Consider the following 20,242-nt stretch of genomic DNA (forward strand, 5'->3'; position numbering starts at 1 on the left):
ACTGGCAGACTGACTGACTGACTGCCTGACTGACGGAATGGCCGAGTGAGTGACTGACAGACAGAGGCAGGCTGCATTATTAAGCGCAAACTGCGCTGCCGCCGCCATCTATATTATTAACACTTTATTTGCAGCCCGGGGATCTGCGTTGCATGCCAGCTTATCATTAGTCATAAGTTGTCAATTGTATTTATGATAATGCGTTTAATAACTCAAGTAGCTGCAGCGGCGGCTTGTAAGTTATGCCGTTGCACAACGCAGCGCTCTGGAAAATATTCGTACGTACTCGTATTTTTTTGAGGAATTCTCTCGGTTATTAATTGCTTTATAATTGACGTATTACCAGGGCAGGGCTGCTGTGCCTGGACGGGAATTTCCTCCCGAAAAAAGAAAACAATGAGAGCCGAACGGAGTTAACCAGCTTGTTTGGGCCAACGTGTGAATTACGTGGCCTGGCCCAGCTTTTGCATACGTGCCACAATGTGGCTGCCACAAAAAAGGCAGGCAAATGGGAAACACGTTGACAACAAACAGCAGCAGCAGCAGCAGCGCGGCAATGGGAGTTGGGCTGGGTCTGAAGTGCGCCATTTTTGTGGCCATTTGCAGTTGGTGGTGGGTGAATAATACCCACTACTACCACTACTATGACTACTTCTGCAAAAAAAGAGGAAAAACCAAATAAGAAATGCTAATAATGCGGCTGCAGCGGCTAAAAAAAAGGCGCGTGCATTGAACTGGAATCCTGGCCACGCAATGTCGACTTTTAGCTTTAGCTGCAACTTATGCAAATGCAAATGCTGCGGCAGCCTGTCAGTCAGTCAGTCAGCCATTCAGGCAGCCAGCTATTCAGCAAGTCAGTCAAGGAGCTTGACAGTTTCTGCTCCTTCTCCTTGGGTTGTTGGCTAATGAGCGAACACCCCGAAAAGGATGCGCGAATCCTGTCCGCAAATACCTGCGGGCGCACTTATGACAGTTCGAAGCGTCAGCGAAATCATTAAAATTGACAAGTTTTTATGTGGCACAACCAAATTTGGTCACTCAAAGGCAGCGTTTGGAGTTGGGAGTGATTGTGCGAAGTGTTTCCAGCTCTCCGCTGACAAGTTGCTGCTGTTCTTCCCGGCAACTTCGGCCACTTTGGACGCTCCGATTCGATTCGATTGGACCACCGGCGGGCGCTGCCTCACATGTCATAAATAAGAACGCGTTGACATTTATCACAACAAAGGGCCGGGCGCACAAAGACAATGGGTCGAAAAAGCGAAAAAGTGGGGAAAAAGCGCAACTGAAGCGGGCAAAACGTTGCATAAATTCATAAGCCCCAGCGCTTGAGAAATTCAATTGATGCGACCTCGACTTGGGAACTCTTGAATCCAAGTTTCCAAAGTTGCTGCTTCTGCTGCCGCTGCTGCTGTTGTCCACTGCTGGCATATTCGCATATTAATAAAATATTTTATTAAACACACGCGCCGACAACAAAAGATGATGGCAAAGGCGATGGCGATGGCGATGAGAGGATGCTCCGGCTAAAAATTATGCTAAACAGTTTTTGGGCCCCCCAAAAAGGCTGCAAACGAAGCGCAGATCGTGATGTTGCTCCTTGCTCCTTGCTCCTTTCTGCTTGGGATCTCGAATGCTGCACGCGCATCGCCAACAAATTTTTGGCGGCGTCTCTTGCGACACATATTTCTGTGATCCCCGAGAACCACTGGATTCTGCACAGCTCTTTGTTTTTTATTGCTATCTGTTTTTTTGTTTTGTTTTTTGGGGGGTCTCAAACTGGTTTGCCGCACAAATTTCGACGGCTCATCGAACTGGTGAACATTGACAAATGTTAATTAGAGAGGCGTCATTTGTTAGAGCCCATTACAGGTGGTCTGAGTTCCCGGTAAGATTGTTCTCAATCGATAGTTAAACTCGCCTTTCTAGGAAGCAATTTGCCGGGAGTACAATGACTCTGTCTGATTAATAAGCCCCGCTTTTGGCATTCGGCATTCAGCATTCGGCGCTCGGGTTTGATTTGCTTATCCAGCGAGATCAGCGCTAAAGATCGGCACAGGCAAATGTCGCAAAAGTCATTTGTAAACTTGACACTGCAATGGGACCACAAGCCAAACACGGCTGCACAAATGTATTAGCCACAATTTATCAGCGGCAGCAGCAGCAGCAGCAGCAGCACACAAATGTTGCCGCTGTCGTTGTTGCAGTTGCTGCTGCTGTTGCTGCAACTGCTGCTGTTGCTGTTGCATTGACAGCGGGGGCAGCAACAATGCGCTAATATTCAATATTGTAATTGCATTCACAAATCGTGCCGAGGGAGTCTGCATCTCGAACCGGCAACATGTTGCTGTTGCTGTTGTTGCTGTTCCTGCTGTTGCTGCTGGCGTGTGCATCTGCGACTCCTGTTGCTGCTGCAAAATTAATGAATGCTGCTGGCCGGGCTCTTTGTATGGCCAACTGACCGCTCGCTGTGTTAGACAAATCACAACAACAGCAGCAACAGCAACATGTTGCTGCCGTGCGTAAGCTTTTGTCTCGCCCTCCGATATAAATCGCCGAGGAGCTGCTTTTTGATTTAACAAATTAATAACGAGGCCCGGTAGCCGCCTTATTGATGATGCCACATCACAAGGCATATTCGCATTGCCATATGAACGTGTATATATAGTATATATCATATATATGTATATATGTGTATGTCGCGTTCCTGGAAATCGCGGCTGACAAATGACAGGCCCAGGCTTCTCGGCAGCAAAGACTTCCGGCCCAGTTCGCCAGAAGCAGGCGGCGAGCTTTAAAGGCAGTCGCCATCTTGGCCAGATTGATGCAACAGGGTAACAGAGTAACAGGCAACATGGCAACGGCAACTACGATGGCAATGGCAATGGCAACATAGCAACATCAGGCGACATTGTTAGTGATTGAAGGACAGCTGTTCACACTAGGAGAACTAGCCGAAGTCCGGCGAACGTCAAATTAGAATGCGAAACGTGTTGCCAATGGGAATGTTGCTGCTGCAGTTGCTAGTGTTGCTGCTGTTGTTGCTGTTGCTGCTGCATCGGACAATGGACAATGTGGCGGCACCTTTGGCTCTGCGGCATGCAAAGCAGCAAGAGCAATAGCAACAGCAACAACAACAGCAAAAGCAACAGCAACAACTGTTGCTGGAGTGCAAATTAATTGAAGCATCGCAAGGCAATGTCAACGACAGCAACATCACGTGTTGCATGTGGCATTTTGGCGTAGGCTGGGCTCTGCTTGCCCCAGCACATTCTTATAATTATGTCATTTAATTAAGCAAAGACAGTTTGCTGTGCCACGACTAATTAAAACATCGCGCCAGCAGCAGCAGCACAGCAGTATTGCAGCACAGCAGCAACATCTACAGATGAGCAGCAGCAACATGTGCGGTGGAATGAATGACCGGCCACTGTCAATGCAACGAGCGATGTGGCACAAAAGAGCGCTTCAACTTTGCCGCTCAATGGATCGTACGATGCAAGGAATGCTTCCCGGAATTTGGGTCATAATTAATGTGGCATGATTTGGCAAGACACTTTAATCAAGGCGAGTTGAGTGGCCAGCGAGCGAGCAAGTGGGCAAGGGCGTTGCGAGTAGGGAATAGGGAATAGAGCCACCCAAAAGCAGCACATCAATCATACGCAGCGGTGGCCCAGCTGTTCAATTGCAATACCATAACTCACTTTTATAGGCCATCCACTCGCACACAATTCGCTGAAAAGTTGCGCACCGGGATTAAGATTTGCCGCCGAGATTCTGGCCAGGCACGCTATACGATATACGCTGTATGCTATATGCTATATGGCACATATATCCCATAAGCCTCGTGGTTGCAGTCGGTAAATTACAACAACTATTACGGCCCAGCCCAACCGAAAGCCATGGCTGTTTCTCGGAAAACTCGGCTTGTGCGCTTTCGGGCCTGGCCACATGAAAATTTATGAGTGGCCAGCGCTTCAAGTGCAACACCTGGTAGCAAGGTAGCTAGGCTAGCTTGTTCCGAATCGAGTCGAGTCGAGCGGAGTCGACTCTGCGACTTGCAGAAAGGAACAAAGGCCGCACTCAATGGGCCCGCATCGCATTTGATATCCTTTGTAGGGACAGCCCACTGTGCGTGACATTTGCGTTAAGTGGCTGTGGGAACTTTGGGCCGAAAAAAATTATGAACAAAACAGAAGCCGCACAAACGGGCGGGCAGCAGCAAAAAGCAGCAAAAAGTTTTCATTTGCCCGATTTTGCCCACACGATAAGCCAAAAAAAGTTGCCAACAACAAATGAAAATGCACGACACACACAAATATTGTCAAAAACTTGGACCGCAGCTATCGCTATCTCTATCGGGGCATCTATATCTCTCGCTCCCTCTCTCTCTCGCATTTCGGAGTGCGAGTGCAATAGCTATATTTTGGGGCAGTTCGAATTGCAGGCAAAATATTCAAACGCTCGACTGGGGTAATTAAAAATAAATTTTATGCTCGAGCTTTAACAGCCGTCGGATTCGAGAGACAGCAAAAAACTAAAAGACATCAAATGACATATCGAATTTTAGATGCCCTAATTTCGAGTCATAACTTGAAGGATATATTAAATAACCCAAAATCTACTTCCACACTTTTTCAACATTCAAATTGCAGGTGTTTTCTCTGAGGCAATTTATTTTCTTTCATCTCCAAAACATTTATTTAACAAATGGCGTTTAACTGGTAGTTAAACAAAGATAATCTAAATGGCTTTTCACATAAAATAAATTTAAAATTCCTCAAATAACTTTAAATAAATAAACAAAGCCCGGGTCGCAAACTGTTTTATATTATTAACCAAATTCCTTTATTTGTTCATCACCCATTACCCCTTTGTCCCCAGAGTATAATCATGGCTAAGACAAATAGTGAAATACCAAAACAAAAAAGAGACCAAAACAACTGTTTTTGTGTGTGTCTGTTTTTCATCGAAAATGTTTGTGAAAAAAGCGAGTCAAGATGAAAAAATGTAGAAAAATAAAACAAAAGCCCAGATAAACATACAAGCTCACACACACACACACTTTTACACACACAAACTCAAGTCACGGGGCAGACAAAAGTTATTGCCAAAATTTTCGGCATGTTTGCTTTTGAAATTTAAATTTCACATTTGTTGTCGTTGGTTTTTATGGCCTGGGCCATCATAAAAATTTCCGAGCTGGCATGCGAGCTCCGAGACTTGTGCTGCTGTGCTTTTGGCCTGGCCATTAAACTGCATTGGCTGGCCTGAGTTGGTCTAAGCCGAAAAGTGATGCCGCCCTAGTTGCTTAATTTGCCACTAATGACAGCGAGTAAGTCGGCCCGCTCATAATTGACAACTAAATTGGCCGGCTGACAGGGGGCTTGGCCGCCCCCTCGTTTTGGGCCGACTTGTCCCGAGATGTGACATATGCAGACTAATGAATTTTAAAATCAACGCTCGCCACAGGTGCCCGCTGCCACTCGTTTCGTTATGGATGCGAATGCCAATCCATTCGAACCCAATCCCCGATCCCATGCAATCCACTGCCATACACTCCGCTCCCCAGACAAACTGTCTGTCAAACGATTTGAATCCCCATCCGCAGCCGAGTCCCCAGAATCCGACTGAATCGCGAGTCGAGAGTCGACCGCATGAATGAATTACGGCGGCAACTGGGGGATCGCTGGATGGATCAAATCAAGCATCAATAAAGTCGGCATATGAATAACATGAATTAAACATAAATGCAAAGGATCGCAGCCTGATCGATCACTTTGCAGTTGCAGCCTCACTTAGCCAGACATTCCAGGGGCACACATCACCATCACATAGCACACACAGATTTTAAATTAAAATTTCGCACACTCGAGGAGCAGGAAATAAATTCAGCGACCACGCCGCATTGATGCATGTCACGTTTGGGTGTTCGCTGCGTTTACGTGGAACTGTCAAAATGCAAGCCGAAATAAAACCGAAAAGTACAGAGAGACGCAAAGCCACCGCAGTTAAAGCCCGAAAGCTGCAACAACAATGGGCTCGGCCGGGCTAAGTGCCAAGTGAAAATGGTTTGGGGCATCAGCTGTCAAAACTGACAGCAGAGTCACAGTCGTCGCAGCCCAGAAAACTGAATACTGAAAACAGAAAACTGAACACTGAACACTGAACACTGAAAACGAAAAGCAGAAAGCAGAGCCAACGGTGGCTCAAATTGAAAATTAACTTAGCGGAACTGGAAATTTTTTGGAGGCGTGTGAACCTCGCACAAACACACAAACACCTGAGCTTCTTTGGCAAAAAAAAAAGAGAATATAATAATGTCGTCTGCTTGGCCTTTTTTTGGGGTCTACCGCCCTAATGAGCACAGATCATTTTCTTTCTGGCCTAGGAACAAATTTCAGACAATTAGGAGAAATGTAACTCAGTATTATACCATACACAACATTTAAGTTGAGAAATTCTCAGAAGGCAGGGAAAATGTTTAAATAGTACGCCCTAATAGAGTTATAAAATATGAGGGAAAGGGAATTAGTGCAACTTTCGTTTTGTTCTCTTGATGTTTAAATTGCTGAGATAGAAGGGAACTTTTGTTTCATTTTTTAGTTCATAAACATTCCAGTGAGTTGTAATGCTTTTAATGCCTTTTTAATCAATTGCTTTTTCTACTATAATGGAAAACTAGCTCCTTCCCTTGATTCACGCCTCCAAACAATTGTTTCAGTCCTTATCAAGGAACCCTAATTTCACGTCTAGGATACAATCTAGCTGCAGGACAACGGCGATTCCTATCGACCCATTCCCCAATTTCGATGGCGGCCAACAGGAAACGCTCACTCAGCAACACAAAAAAGGCGCGAAGCAATCGATTTGTGGGCGGTGGACGATGGGCGGTGGTGGGGCTATTACAACCACTCCGTGGAGCACCAACCAGAGCGGCGGCTATCAGCCAACCCCCGCCAAAATACATTCATTAAAAACGCATTAGAAATGACATTAGAACAAATGTCCAAGGGGTAACCGAAGCCAAAAAAATGGAAGAAATTACTTAAACATAGCATAAATCGAAATGGTAGTTAGGGTAGTTGGCGGTTCAGCCCTTCAAATGCTTCAAAATGTATTTGGAAAAATTCCATTAATCTTTAAACAGTTCAGTTGGTTTGTTTAACTAACTTTTAAAAGGTTTCCAGATAAAAACTTGTTTTAACAATATTTTTACCTAGGAAACTAAATCAGCATTTGAATATCGAAAAGCGTTATTGAATTTATGTATTTTTTATTTTAAAAGTGGGCATATATTTAAAGTTAAATTTTAAGTATGTTACAAAATGTTAGTTAAGTTCTAGAAATCCCAGTTTTTTTTGGCTTTCTTGATTTGGAATCACTTGAATTAGATAGGATAAGTCTCAAATGAACTGTTTAAGATCTTTATGGTTTCCTAGGCATCTTTAACTATACTACTGTTTACTTACTGTGCTGGTGGTAGCTGGGGTAGTAGCGGCGGTGGTGTCCGTTGCTCTCCAGCGCGTAGAAGGCGCTCATGTCGCTGGTGTCCAGTCCGGAGCCGCCGCCGCCGCCGAGGGCCGCGCCCACGCTGCTGCCCGCCGAGCTGGCTCCGCTCGAGAGGCTGTGGTGGCTGTGGGCCAGGCTGCTCCCAAGGCCGTTCGTCTGGGGCGAGACGCCGCCCCCGTTGCCGACGGAGGAGCTGCCACCCAAACGGGGACTGTCGTACCAGCTGCGCGCGGCAGCTTCCGCTGTTGAGGTCATATCCATTTCGAGTATAATTTTGAATGTTTTTTTGTGCTACCGGGTGGGGGCAAGAACGGGGATCCCAACGGGCTGTTCTCTACGTGGCGCGCTTCCTTCGGATTCCTTTCGGATCGCCTTAATAGCCACGCATTTTCCGAACACACCACAACAACTCTGGAAGTCAAGAAATTTCAACAACTTTAGCAACTGAAGTTGGGCCTCGTTGGTGTCTGCTGTCGATAAGATTTTAACGGTAGCCGGCGTTATCACTCACTCTCCCTTATCGCGAGCTTTACATTTTTGTTCAATTGTTTTTTATGGCTTTATGGGCGCGGTACAGTTATACAGCTATACAGGATAACCACGAGTTGATTTACGATTTGACTTTTGGATTCGTTAGTGCGTTATGCGTAGTGTGGGAAATGCCAAGACGGAAGGGAACCGAAATTCGACTCACTGCGAGTTTTCGCATTCATCGCTTGATTGATGGTCGAGATCCCGCCCAGGGGACCTAATAAACATGTAGTCCCAACAATTGCATTGTCAAAATGTTTACACACGCAGACAAAGGATCCCAAGGATTTCGTATCTGCGGGATGTCAGAAGAGACGGCGCCGCAGATACTCAAAGGGCAGGTGTGTTCCTAGGTGTTCTTAGGTGTTCTCTGGTGTGTGGGCCCAACTAGACGATTTAGGCGATTTAGGGTTTATCGGGGAGCTTGACTTGCCAATTGCCAATAGCCAACTGGCATCTGGCCGGGGATTCTTACAATCCAAAGGGGCATATAGTATCGCACAGACAACACTCCTATATTCCTATATTGATTTAGACAGGTAGCCGAATTTTTGGGGAATTTTGGGCTTATCAGCAATAGATAGCATATATGTTTGTACAGCGAGCTGTGTGCATTGCACTCGTTGATTTCTTTTCGAAGCGATTATTATCAACGGGAGTTCTTTTCCAACGACTACCTCTTCTATTTGCCCACTTTGTTTGCGTTTGGCTTCGAAAAATTAATAATACAACCGAAGTTGGACCCGAGTTTTTTTGGACTGTATCTTAAAGGTGCCCAGATGCCTATCGCTCAATTGACAATTGCGCTACGAAAGAAACGGCGATAAGGCAACATAATTTGTTACCTCCCGAAGGTGGAAGAAAAGCAAATAACCAGGGCCTTTTGAGTCGAAAACTCAATCAATTTATCTATCTATCGGCAGCAGAAGCAGCGATAAGTGAAGTGGAAAAAAAAGAGAAGCACACACTTTTCATTAAATGTCTTCTTGTTTTTGTTTTTCGGTCTCCGCGCGCTTTAGTTGATAGCAATAAATTGATAAGCGCAAGTGCCAGATTTTTCGAATGCTTGTGTCAGCGTTTTTTTGGTTGGACGCGCTGCTCCAAAGGCTGATCGCTCGATAAGGATAATGAATTTTCGGGGGCTAGCGTTAAAAACTTTTGATTTGGTTTTTATCGATCATTGATCCACACTTTGATCTTACAATTTATAGCACACTGTTTTGGTTGCACTTCTTGTGTTTACTGGGTTTTCTTTCTGGGGTTTTTAATTCTTGTATTTCTTGTATTTTTGGTACACTGAGCTCTGAGTTGCCGATTTTTGCCGACGCGTTATTCGAGCTTTCTTTGTTGTTGTCGCGGCGAGACGAATCGATAGCAAAACACGGAACGAGCGCTTGCAAACACGTCAACAGTTAAAATCGTACTAAACGAACACACGAAAGAAAAACAGGAAAGACTGGCGCTGCTTGCTCTCCAACCACTACATGCGCAGCGAAAAACCCGTTTCGACGAGGCCCAGCCTTCGTGCGAGTGTGAGTGTGCTGGCACATACAAGATGGTCGCGCTGTCAAGCACTGTCCCGGCGGAGAAAAGGAGACAGACGTATCTACATCTAGACAAGCAATATGCCCGTCACTCTTTCGCCTGGGCGAGAGGGGCGTGTTTTTTTGTGTGTGCAGGTAACCGGTTGTTGTTGCAATTGCATGTTCTTTGTTGTTTGTTTGCTCCGCTCGAGTGCATCGTTCAATAATCTCTCAGTGGCACGCCTCTCTGCACTTGACGCACACATATAGGCAGACAATCCAGCGTTTTGCTTGTCTGTTCGCTTCGCTCTCGGTTCTCCCCTCCCGCTCCAATGCCCACCCACTCCCTATCCCCATCCCTTTCCCACGCCCGCTGTCAAGCAGTGACAACAATCATCGATCGTTCCGTTTGCGATTATGTGCTTTATTTATGGGCCTTAACATGTGTGCAGATTTGTCTGGCGATTTTTGAGTTATATACGCCTGCTGCCTTGTGCGTGTGCGAGCGGGATGGCCACAGACTGGAGCTAAATTTGCATAAATTAGCAGCTGGAAATTAAGAGAAGTACGAACTGTGCTCCGCATCTACAGCGAACTGCGAAAGATAGTTGCCCGTATCTAGATGCAAATTATTAATATGGAGCTCATATATTTTCGCGGCAAGTTGGTTTCTTTGGGGTCGCGTTTGTATTGTACATCTGCTGCGCACAAACAGCTCACACAAACACACACACATGAAAGCGAATCCAGGAGGAAGTCTCTGATACAGTCTAACTTCCATAGCTCATATATTTTACAACCCGAATTTTTAACAAAAGATTTTAGCAATTGCAAATGAAGATAATGTTTTCTACGGACTAAACGGAAAAGAGGAACAATTTTTCAAATTCCAATATTATATATCTTGCCGTAAAGTTGCTTCTAAAGAAACTCCACTGTGCACTTCCCCCGCATTGATTTTCGCATTAAAAAGAAACTTTTTGGCGCCAAAGGGTTAATGGTGCTGCACCTGTGAACTGGCAAAAAGGATGCTATCCCGTGGGGTTAAGGGAGGGGAAGGGTTAAAGTGAGACAGCTGCAAGTTTGAAAGTTTCCCAGGCCGACTTAATTCCACATGAATATTTTTGAATATATTTTTTGTGATCGCCTTCCGAGGCATTTCATAAGTTCATATTGCCGCGATACGAATCTAACCAGATCTGGGCGAGCTTATGGCTAAAATAAACCGTTTGTCAAAGCCCCTCGGCTGACTACCTAAGCAGCAGTTTATGTATGTAAATACCGCGGCCACAGATAGCGCTGTTGATAGTTACAGATACATAATTTGAGATAAAGACACAACCCAAACCCGAGAGCGGCTGCCAAAATAAGAAACCTGTAACCGAAATCAGATCAACCAACGGTGCGAACACCAAACACGAGCGACGAACCACAGAACAACCGAAAACAACACAAAAAACACCGAAAGGCAAAGCAAACAACAAACACAAACACAAACAACAAACATTGGTGCTGGTGTCACTGACAGAACAACGCAAACAATCTGCCAGACAATCTACAGTGCAAAGGACACCGTAGCTAGGAAAATAAGCCGTCGCCGCTGGAAGATCTTCGATTAGATGGCATTGCATCTGGATCTGTATCCCCAGATTAACCGAACGCACTTGATCAATCGCACTTTAAACGGGGTAAAAAGTGTCAGCCTTTGGTTGATTATCAAACTAATCAGATTTCCGTGCCGATGCGCACATGTCACAAAATACTTTTGACCCATTTGGAAATCAATCACCAAATGGAACCGAGATAGAAATTTAGACACGTTAATCGGTACACCTGAACAATCTTGAAATTATAACCATCTTATCATTGGGAAAATTTCCCACAAGCCAAGGAACCGCAAATCTAAGTAACGATTCAAATTTTGGCCAATATAAACTACGATTTATATTTAGCGTGATATAAATCACCTGAGATCGCTCAGCAATTCGAGTTGTTTAGGACAAATGTGGAATGCCAAAGAAATCTCAATGGGTTTTCAGGCTTCGGCGATAAGATTTCCCCAGTCATGTCTACTTATGGGCCTCAAAATGGATGAATTGTCACGTCTGGCTGTCAACCACTGGAAACTCAACTGGTAATCGCCAGATGATAAGTACACATCAGCCCCAATTGGTTGAGGAAGTTGTAGCAGATACAGGTGGCACCTTTCGATAAGGATTTAGTTTTCGAATTGATGAGATACCGTTGAAGAGCGCAATAAGTGATATATGTTGCGAAATAAAAATACTTATTCTTATATTATCAAGAGTGTCATGAAATATGGTTTGTCTTGTACGTTTATATTGCGGAAAATAATTCCTGTGCCAAGGCTTCAGGGGAAAACAAATATAAATATAAACATAAATAAAGTCGGTGGTCCCGCATTTAAATTCTGAATGGCATGGGTATAAATTAAATTAAATTCCATACCGTTGATAAGCTTAAATTGTGTCACATAAAGATAGGTGGCTGAATAATTTGAATTTTTATTATGCGGTGGAGATAGTCTGAATGTGTATCAAGAAAATCAAACGGAATTGAAATAATCTTTGGGTAAAGGAATTAACCAGCTATTGATTGCTTTATTAATAACAAAAGTGATTGTGGAAATATTTGAAACTGCAATTTATTTAACTAACAACTTTCTTTGTGTCTGGAAATTTGTTGTTTTGCCTGTACATAAATAACTCCAACTACACCTTAGTGAGCACAAATAATATTGTGTGTACTATACCTTTGGTTTTTCCTTCTGATGCAGACTTTTCCAGCACGTGCGCAGCTTTTCCGGCTCCGTCAGACTTTGACGATGAAGCCTCCAGTTGAACGCCGTCAAGCAGACAGAAGGGGGTATATAGAAACAGGGGAACACATATATCGCATATACATATACGTGTATGTGGAGAGTCGACCAGACATGGCCAACGTCATGCCCGAGCCATAGACCATGTCTGCCCCCTCCCATGGAACCCCCCTTTCCGCCCAACCCCCCCTTTCCAGCTCTTAAAAGCCGACGCACGTTGCGTGTAATTCCGATTTTAATCGCACAAAAATGTTTTGTTTATATGTATAATTTAGTTTTAACAATTTACGTTAACCTTTTGTTACCATTTTTAATTTGCCCGGCGCTGAGGTTGTTAGGCCCGTATGTCTATTGCTGTGGTTTCGGCTATTTGCTGTTCGGGTTAGTTCATAAGCAGCAACAATTAAATGCTCCATAAAATCGGTTTAAATACGCGCTCTACTATATATGTGTGGATGATATACTCGTATATAGCGATGAATGCCTCGGTTTCGTATAGACAGTTATTATTGCTCAGCTCGGTTGTTGTTATAATTATTGTCATGCGATAGGAATCAGCGACATTTTTACAGCATTTAAACAAAGCATAAATTCTGATTTAGTTCCAAACTGTCGCCAGATTCTGAAAAAATAGTGCGCGTTTGTGTGTGTAGTTGAATGCATATTGCATAAACACACTAAAATAGAGCAGCAGTATCATCACAACAGTCCGAACCAGTATCAGTGGCAGACACACTTTTAGATACAATAAAAATTCTATTTAAATGGCCAGTTGTAATTATATAGCACTCGCCCCCCCTCAGTGGGAATTACTCCTCCCATTGTGCGAATTATTGAGGCCATAAATGTATTTCTGAGCACGGGTAGCCACAATTAACTGGAAAATGCTAACGAAGTTCGCACAGATTAATTAAAAGGCTAAGAATCATTTAGCTCAAGGCATGTGGTTTATTGATTTAACTTATTCCTAGAGCTGCAATAAAATGAATTTGTCTCAAAATCTATTTAGTACTTAAATATGTTGTATTTAAATTTGTGGTATGTTTAAAACCCTTTTAATGGTTATTCTTTTCGAATCCCTATCAATTTCCCCATTTATGTACGCTCATCTCCCTTGGCAATAATCGCCAAAACACATTTCCCTTTCCAGCTCGCTTTTCAGCCAGCAAGTCTTACAATACTGTTGATTTTGTTATAGGCTGAGTATATAATTTAATAACTATAACAACAAAGCGACAACATAACAGCAACAATGTCGGGACTCAGTTCATATGTCATGTGCCAGTTTTTCGACTGCAATGCAGCGCTCTCCCTGCGACCCTCCTTTGCCACTTTATAGACCCCTCTTTCAGCCCCCCAACCCCCTCACTCCACCCCTTTGGCCAATCCCGACCATGCGTTCTAATTTCATAATAAACTTGGCTGCCAGCAACGAACAACAGCAGCTAAAATTGGCTGGATGCAAAACCGCAACGGGTGTAAATTTCACGAGCCCCCCTTTGGGCCACCCCCCCTCCCTCCCTGGGTTCAAGCAACCCCCCTTAACCCCCTCCCCGCCTGTCAGCCAACTGCAGTACACCGCCAATGGCGGAACATCCTGTGCAGCTCGTAAGCACCTCATGCGCCAGGCTATAAATGTAAATTGCCTAAATGGGCAAAAGCTCGAGCATACGTTGGCCAGGACATGGATACGTTACGATGGCAAGGAGCAGGAGAAGGGGAGGGAGAGTGGCAGGGGGAGGGGGAGAGAGAAAGGACTGGGAGTCCCAGGGGCGGCGGTCAGCACTTGCATCGTAAATGAAATCAGTTGGTGCGCGAATCCTGCATGGGTCAATTATGCAAATGTCCTCCACTCGACTCCGCTGGTACATATATCTATGCCCGCTGGCCGACCGTGTGCATTTGTATCCCGGCCAGGACATTCGGCCGTGGCAGCTGCAGAACGAAAGTGATTTGTGGCCCGGCAGTGTAAATCTGTTTTCCTATTAAGTATTTTAGCGGCAAATTAAGTTGCGGCCCTACGAATTGAGTGCGATTCAATGCGAAATATAATGGAAAGCCACCTACGGGATTTTTTGTCCACGATTAAATGCAATGCCCGGGTTTTCAACTTTCACTCTGCGGAGAGCTTTCCATTTCGGCCGGGTCAACCCTCAAAAAGTTGGCGTTTAGCAGTCGAAAAATGCCCGGGCACGTATGCAAAGGCGGCGAGTGTGGGAAACGAAGGACGAGGCAGTGCCACAAACAAAAGATCTGTCTAGGCTTGGACTAGGGTTCCTGCGAGGACCCAAGTTTGCTGTCTCATACATTTCAAGCACGTTCCTTCAGGACTGGACTCACAACATTATCCATTCGGTAAAAAAATAAATTTGGGGCGCAAAAATAAGTATTTTTTTGGAATTAATATAGTTCATAACTATTTTGCAAAACTATCTTTCTAATGAACTTAGCTTATCCTTTTAATAGGAATGTGAAAGAGAATATTAACTATTTAAATTATTAAATTTCTTCCTAGGAAAGCCTTCTTCTTCATTGTAGACTGTATTTACTTTTGGGCCCAATCCCGTTGACCCCACGAGTTCGCTCCCGTGTCACCTCTATTGTTTGTCCATCGTCTGGGCGGGGGTCCTTCGTCCTTTCGTTTATTTTTTGCCAATTCATGGAGCTTTGTCTGGCCCCACCGGCCCTCCTCGTCCTTCGTCCTTGCTTTTGTCCTGGCCAATACGCTTGGCAAATAGCTGGGCAGGGCCAGAGCTCGTCGACTCCTCAGATTCATACATATGCATGCGAGTTTTCCGCTTTTCCACGGCGGGCACGAGGACGATGTCTGGCCGTCAGGATGTCGGCTTCCGCCGCACGTTCGCCCATGTGTTTGGGTGTCCTGTTGGGGCTCCTGTTTGGGCTCCTGCTCCTGAAAGCTTGGCTAAGCACCTGAGCACCTGAGCAAACTTATTGTTAGCCTGCGCATTGTGTTCGATCGGAGCGGAGCCTCAAGGTTAACATTGTTGGTTCCCTGGGCGAAATTACGACGTGTCTGCCAGGATAATTTTACGATTTCCTAGCCAGCCAAGGAGCGGGGCATCCTCTGGGCCATTAAGCAATCAGCCCGTTCGTAGCCATCTTTTCAACACCTACAAACGAACCGAACCGAACCGAAAGCCGGCAGATGAGTTCAGATGAAACACCATCTTTTATGATGTCGCAGATAGAGATACGGATCCAGATTGAGATTCGGATTCGGATCCCGGCTTGCAAATTACTTAAAAAAATACACAAGGGAGGAGGGCTGAAAAAATCTCAACCGATGCCCGTCCACTCGAGCTGATGAGACGCTGGCGATAAGGACGATAAGCGCTTACGCATTTCGCCATCCAGATCCCAGGCTAAGAGGCAGGCAGACCACGTAGGACCGGAACAACAATAGCGCAGAGTACACTCGGGGAAAAGGATCTAAGGGATATAAAATCAAGATAAAGCAGTCCTAGCATTTGAATTTACTGGAAAAATCTGTAAAGGTTATAAAGAGTTTTGTAAATGGAAATATATCATATAAGTTGAGAAAATCTGGAATCAATCAGAACTGTAGAAATAAATTTGTAGAACAGTTTGATTTTTCTTTTAGGAAATGGCTTTAAAATGCTATAACCACTTTTCTCGCAGTGCAGCATAACAAGAGAGCTGACATTTTTCGCTCTCTGTCCTCCTTTTTGCGATTGCTGCGATCAGATAGGCGATCGTGTGCGACGGGGCATGCGGGAAAGGAACGGTAAAGGGGATGGTCATGCGAGAGAGGGGTGGGGTGGGGAGGGGATGTTTTTTTTCGGGGCAGGGCGGGGTACGGGTTTTGAATCTCCAGCGGCAAGTAATTTGATGTCATATTGTGTCACACACTCTGCTTGAAAGAGCCAGAGATAGATGCTCGCTGATAAAATCGGGCCAAGTGGAGAGGGACGGCACTAAACATAGCCCTGATTGCGGAGCTGATCGCTCCTTGCATCTCTTTGTCGGGGATCCTCGCAGACTTCTGATGACCTGAGAGCGTATCCTTGCTGGCCGCCATCTGTTGGTTTCGCTCCTGTTTGTTTATATCATAATTGTGGGCGTTTATTTGGTCTGGGTTTTCGGTAGATCTGAGCATCCTTTATAAGGCACTCGGCTGATACTCTCCTTGGGAATCCGAAATTCGAGACTGCTAATGAGGGGGATAACAAGGAAACACACACAAAACCCCAGCGACTTATGTCAATCTTTTGATGGGAGTAAAAGTGCCGACAGTTGAGCAGAATATTACATTTTCATGGATTCATTTCGTTCAATATTGTTAGAAGTGATACTGCAAACACTTAACCATTTCTTCTAAACAGACCAATTTAAGATACCAATGGCCAAAACCTTTAACCGTTAAGCCCTCAGTAAGTGCCTGCCCCAATTATTCATTTAATTCAACTGATTTGGCCCTCTTCTACGTCTCTTCTACTTTGGGTTGGGATTACGGGATTACGTTTACGGATTTGTTTTTACTTTTTTATAGATTTTTTCCCCTCGCACGCGTTCATTTTCATGGCCTTTGTTGCTGGGATTTTGGGCACTTTTTCGGAGCGTCTGCGGCGCTTCTTTAATGGTTAATGGTCAGTCTCGAAGTGTTGAGTCTTGAGGTCTCCAGTCTCCTGCTCTCAACGTTTACGAGCCCGTCACTTTACGATTATTTGCTGGTTGTCCCAGGTTGTTTCTTCGTGAGATGTGAGTACGAGTGTTTTGGTCTTGCGTGGCGTGGCGCATACAAATGATTTGATTTGGCTGAGATTTTCGGTGAACGCGAGTATCGCATGAGCACACTCCGCTCTGCTTTCGGGCATGATTTGGAGTTACTTCATTTGTCACTCTGGATTGTTTTAATTTTATGGCTTTTCCCGAGAATTTGCCACAGCAGCCAAAGCAACCGAAGCAACCGAAGAGTTGACGCGTCGTCGGCTATTGACTTTGATTTTAATGGCCCTCGCTTGTCTTTTGCCTAATTTCACTTGGCTAACGGCGGCCACTGACCAACAGTTAACAGCTAACAGCCGCCCCCTCTTTATTTTCTGCCCCCGATTAGCACACCGAAAAGAAATAGTAGTTACTCTAGGAAAATTAATTAGTACTACTTTTTTTATAATTAAATATTATCAAGAGATAACCACAAGGATGAGAACATACTTTAAACAATTAAATTGTCTGTTTGTGAACCTACGGATAATTAAAATGGCTCTCCTCTCAAGGAAAAAGATTATTTGGGAATTAGAAAAACTTTTAAAAACCACAAAGGTGAAAAATATTTTGTTCAGTGCCGTGAAGACTTTCTTTAACCGTATTTTATTCGACTGCTATCTGACGGATGGTTGTACTTGCTAATGAGTTCATTTTAAGTAGTTCGCCGCATTCCAATTGTGGTTCGATTTGTATCTGAAAGTGCCTCTTAGACTGTGATTAGTTTTAATGGCTGGTTTTAGTTTTTATTGCCTGCACTAAATCGAAACGAATCAACACCCCATCGACGAAATTAAATTGCTATTTTAATGAGGCCCACACAGCCGATAAATGGTTAGATTCCAGAAAGGTATGCCCACAAAAATAAATGGAAAACTATTGACACCCAATAAGGGACGAATAGTTTTCTCAACTTTTTCGCAAATGAAGCAATTAACACGGCTGCCACAAAAGGGCAAAAAACAACCAAAAAGCTGTGAAAAATGAATTGATACAAACATTTTGCACAAGGCCATCAGAATGTAAACACCACAAATGGTTATATATCACAGGGCTGTATGTGCGTGTGTATTTGTGTTGGGCACTGCGAGTGTGTGCGTAGCCCCAAAAAGTCTGCAACGTCCAAATGTTAGCCCGCATAAAAACCCGCACAAAAACTTATCAAAGATGCAAATATGTTCCGGGCTTCAGATTTAAAGAGAAGGGTCAACAGTTTTGCAAAAACGGAGAAAATTCAATATACAAAATTTAAACCAATTTCATAAAGCTTACATAGGCTTATTATTTATGAATTTGAAATTGGGATAATGCTCAATATCTCAATATGCGAAAGGTAATATTTTCTTCAAATTAAAGTTATTTTCAATGAGTAGGTCTTAAATTTTCCAGAAAAAGCGAAGGATAGCATAAGAAAAGAAGAAAAACCTTTGTCCAAAAAAGGTGTCACACACACACGCCAGCATGCGTGTGCCAGTATTGGTGCAATGCAAATATTTTTGACGTTCACTGAACTTTTGCAAAAGAGAAAATTATGCAAGCTTCCCGCAATCTGTGTGCATATGTGTGCGTGTGTGCGTGTGACAGCTGTGTGACAAAAATTATGGCAAACAACAAAAGCCAGGCCAAGTTTTCTCGCAAAATGCGAAATGCGAAAACCAAAAGAAGAGAGAGGGGAGAAAAACTATTTTTCGCAGCCGCCGAGGCGACAACAACGAACATCTGCAACCAGAGAGAAAGAAAGAGAGCCAGAGACAGCGAGAGCGCGCTCTCCCACTGCGCATACGCCGTGTGGCCAATGAGAGACTCAATGAAGTGTCAAACGAAACACCGCCCAAATCAAAAATGGCGAGCCCTAGAAGGAGATGGCTTGCTACGGAGTACTATGTTGGTCTCGCTCTAGCGACAGTCGAAGATACGCTCAAGCAGTGCAAGCAGTTCAAATGCCGGTCAACCAGGCAAATTATCCTGCAGGAGATGTTGCTGCTGTCCTGCTGTTGTTGCTGCTGCTACTGCTGCTGGCACTGCAATCCTTTCTTTGGCTTATTTGATTTCAATTTCAATTGCGCCGCATCCTTTTGACGTCCTTTATCAGCTGGCTAGTTGAACCTGTCGCCTTTGTTTGCCATGATAATTGCATTTGTCTGATATAACCCCCCTCCACTTCCACTTTCCCTCCCACTCCCGCTCCCCTGTTCAGCAGCAATCAACACACTCCTTTGTCATTTATCAAACATTTTTTCCTCGATTTCTTTTTGGCTGAACTTTGGCCGACAAAGCGTGCAGCGCATGCAGATTAACATTTCACCTGTTCAATCTGCACAGGTGGGCGGAAAGGGGGGTCGGTGGGGGGGCAGTTGCTAGCAATCAGCCAGAATTGTCATTGAGTTGAGGCTGATTGAAATGGCGTTTGTTTCATAAGCTCGCCTCGTTCATTATTATTGCTCGCTCATTCACACAAGCCACAAAAAGCGAAACAATGCAGAAATTTTAATGAAAATTGTCGCTTGACTTCATTTTAACTGCTTCTGTGTGGGTCTCAATGATAACAAAGGGCGAAAACCAGCAGCAGCATCATCAGCAACATGAACAATATGCTGATGTCCATTTTGAATCATATTGTCACATTTAAATTAACTTGAACACTATTTTATTTGTTACACATTTAATCTGGTTTTTTATTGTACATATTCCTCATTTGCTAAATAGATAACTTTGTGGTAATTTAGTATAAATGATTCTTAACGTTTAAATGTGGCAATTCCATATTGCCTAGCACCGCAAACACCATAAATATTAATTAGATATTTATTTTTGCCTTAAAAAATAACAAATAATTATGCTCCATCGATTTCATTGAAATAAAAAACTCAAGTTATCTAACATAAATAAATTATCAAGCAATAACAGTAAAAATATGCTGATAGCCGAAATGCAATTAATAATTTTCGCCACAAAAACGACAATCAAATCAAACGATTTGGCAGCTTTATACATGGCAGAAAAAACATCCGCTGCACTCGCCCATTTAGGGTTAAAGTGGCACAACAAAAAGCGCAAATAATAATTTAATAATTGTGTTAAAATATTAAACTGA

General features: G+C 44.0%; 1 protein-coding gene across 1 annotated transcript in view; it reads right to left on the bottom strand.

The window, feature by feature from the left end:
- LOC108099453 (GATA-binding factor C) overlaps positions 1–9,459 on the bottom strand; it is a 34,385-nt gene extending 24,926 nt beyond the window's left edge. The window contains 2 exon segments of the mRNA XM_017202994.2: positions 7,470–7,920; positions 9,243–9,459. Coding sequence (XP_017058483.2) covers positions 7,470–7,770 — 301 coding nt within the window. The 5' untranslated portion in view covers positions 7,771–7,920; positions 9,243–9,459.
- Positions 9,460–20,242: the final 10,783 nt, after the last annotated feature.

The sequence above is a fragment of the Drosophila ficusphila genome, unplaced genomic scaffold (assembly GCF_018152265.1).
Source record: "Drosophila ficusphila isolate 14025-0441.05 unplaced genomic scaffold, ASM1815226v1 contig_791, whole genome shotgun sequence".
NCBI lineage: Eukaryota > Metazoa > Arthropoda > Insecta > Diptera > Drosophilidae > Drosophila > Drosophila ficusphila.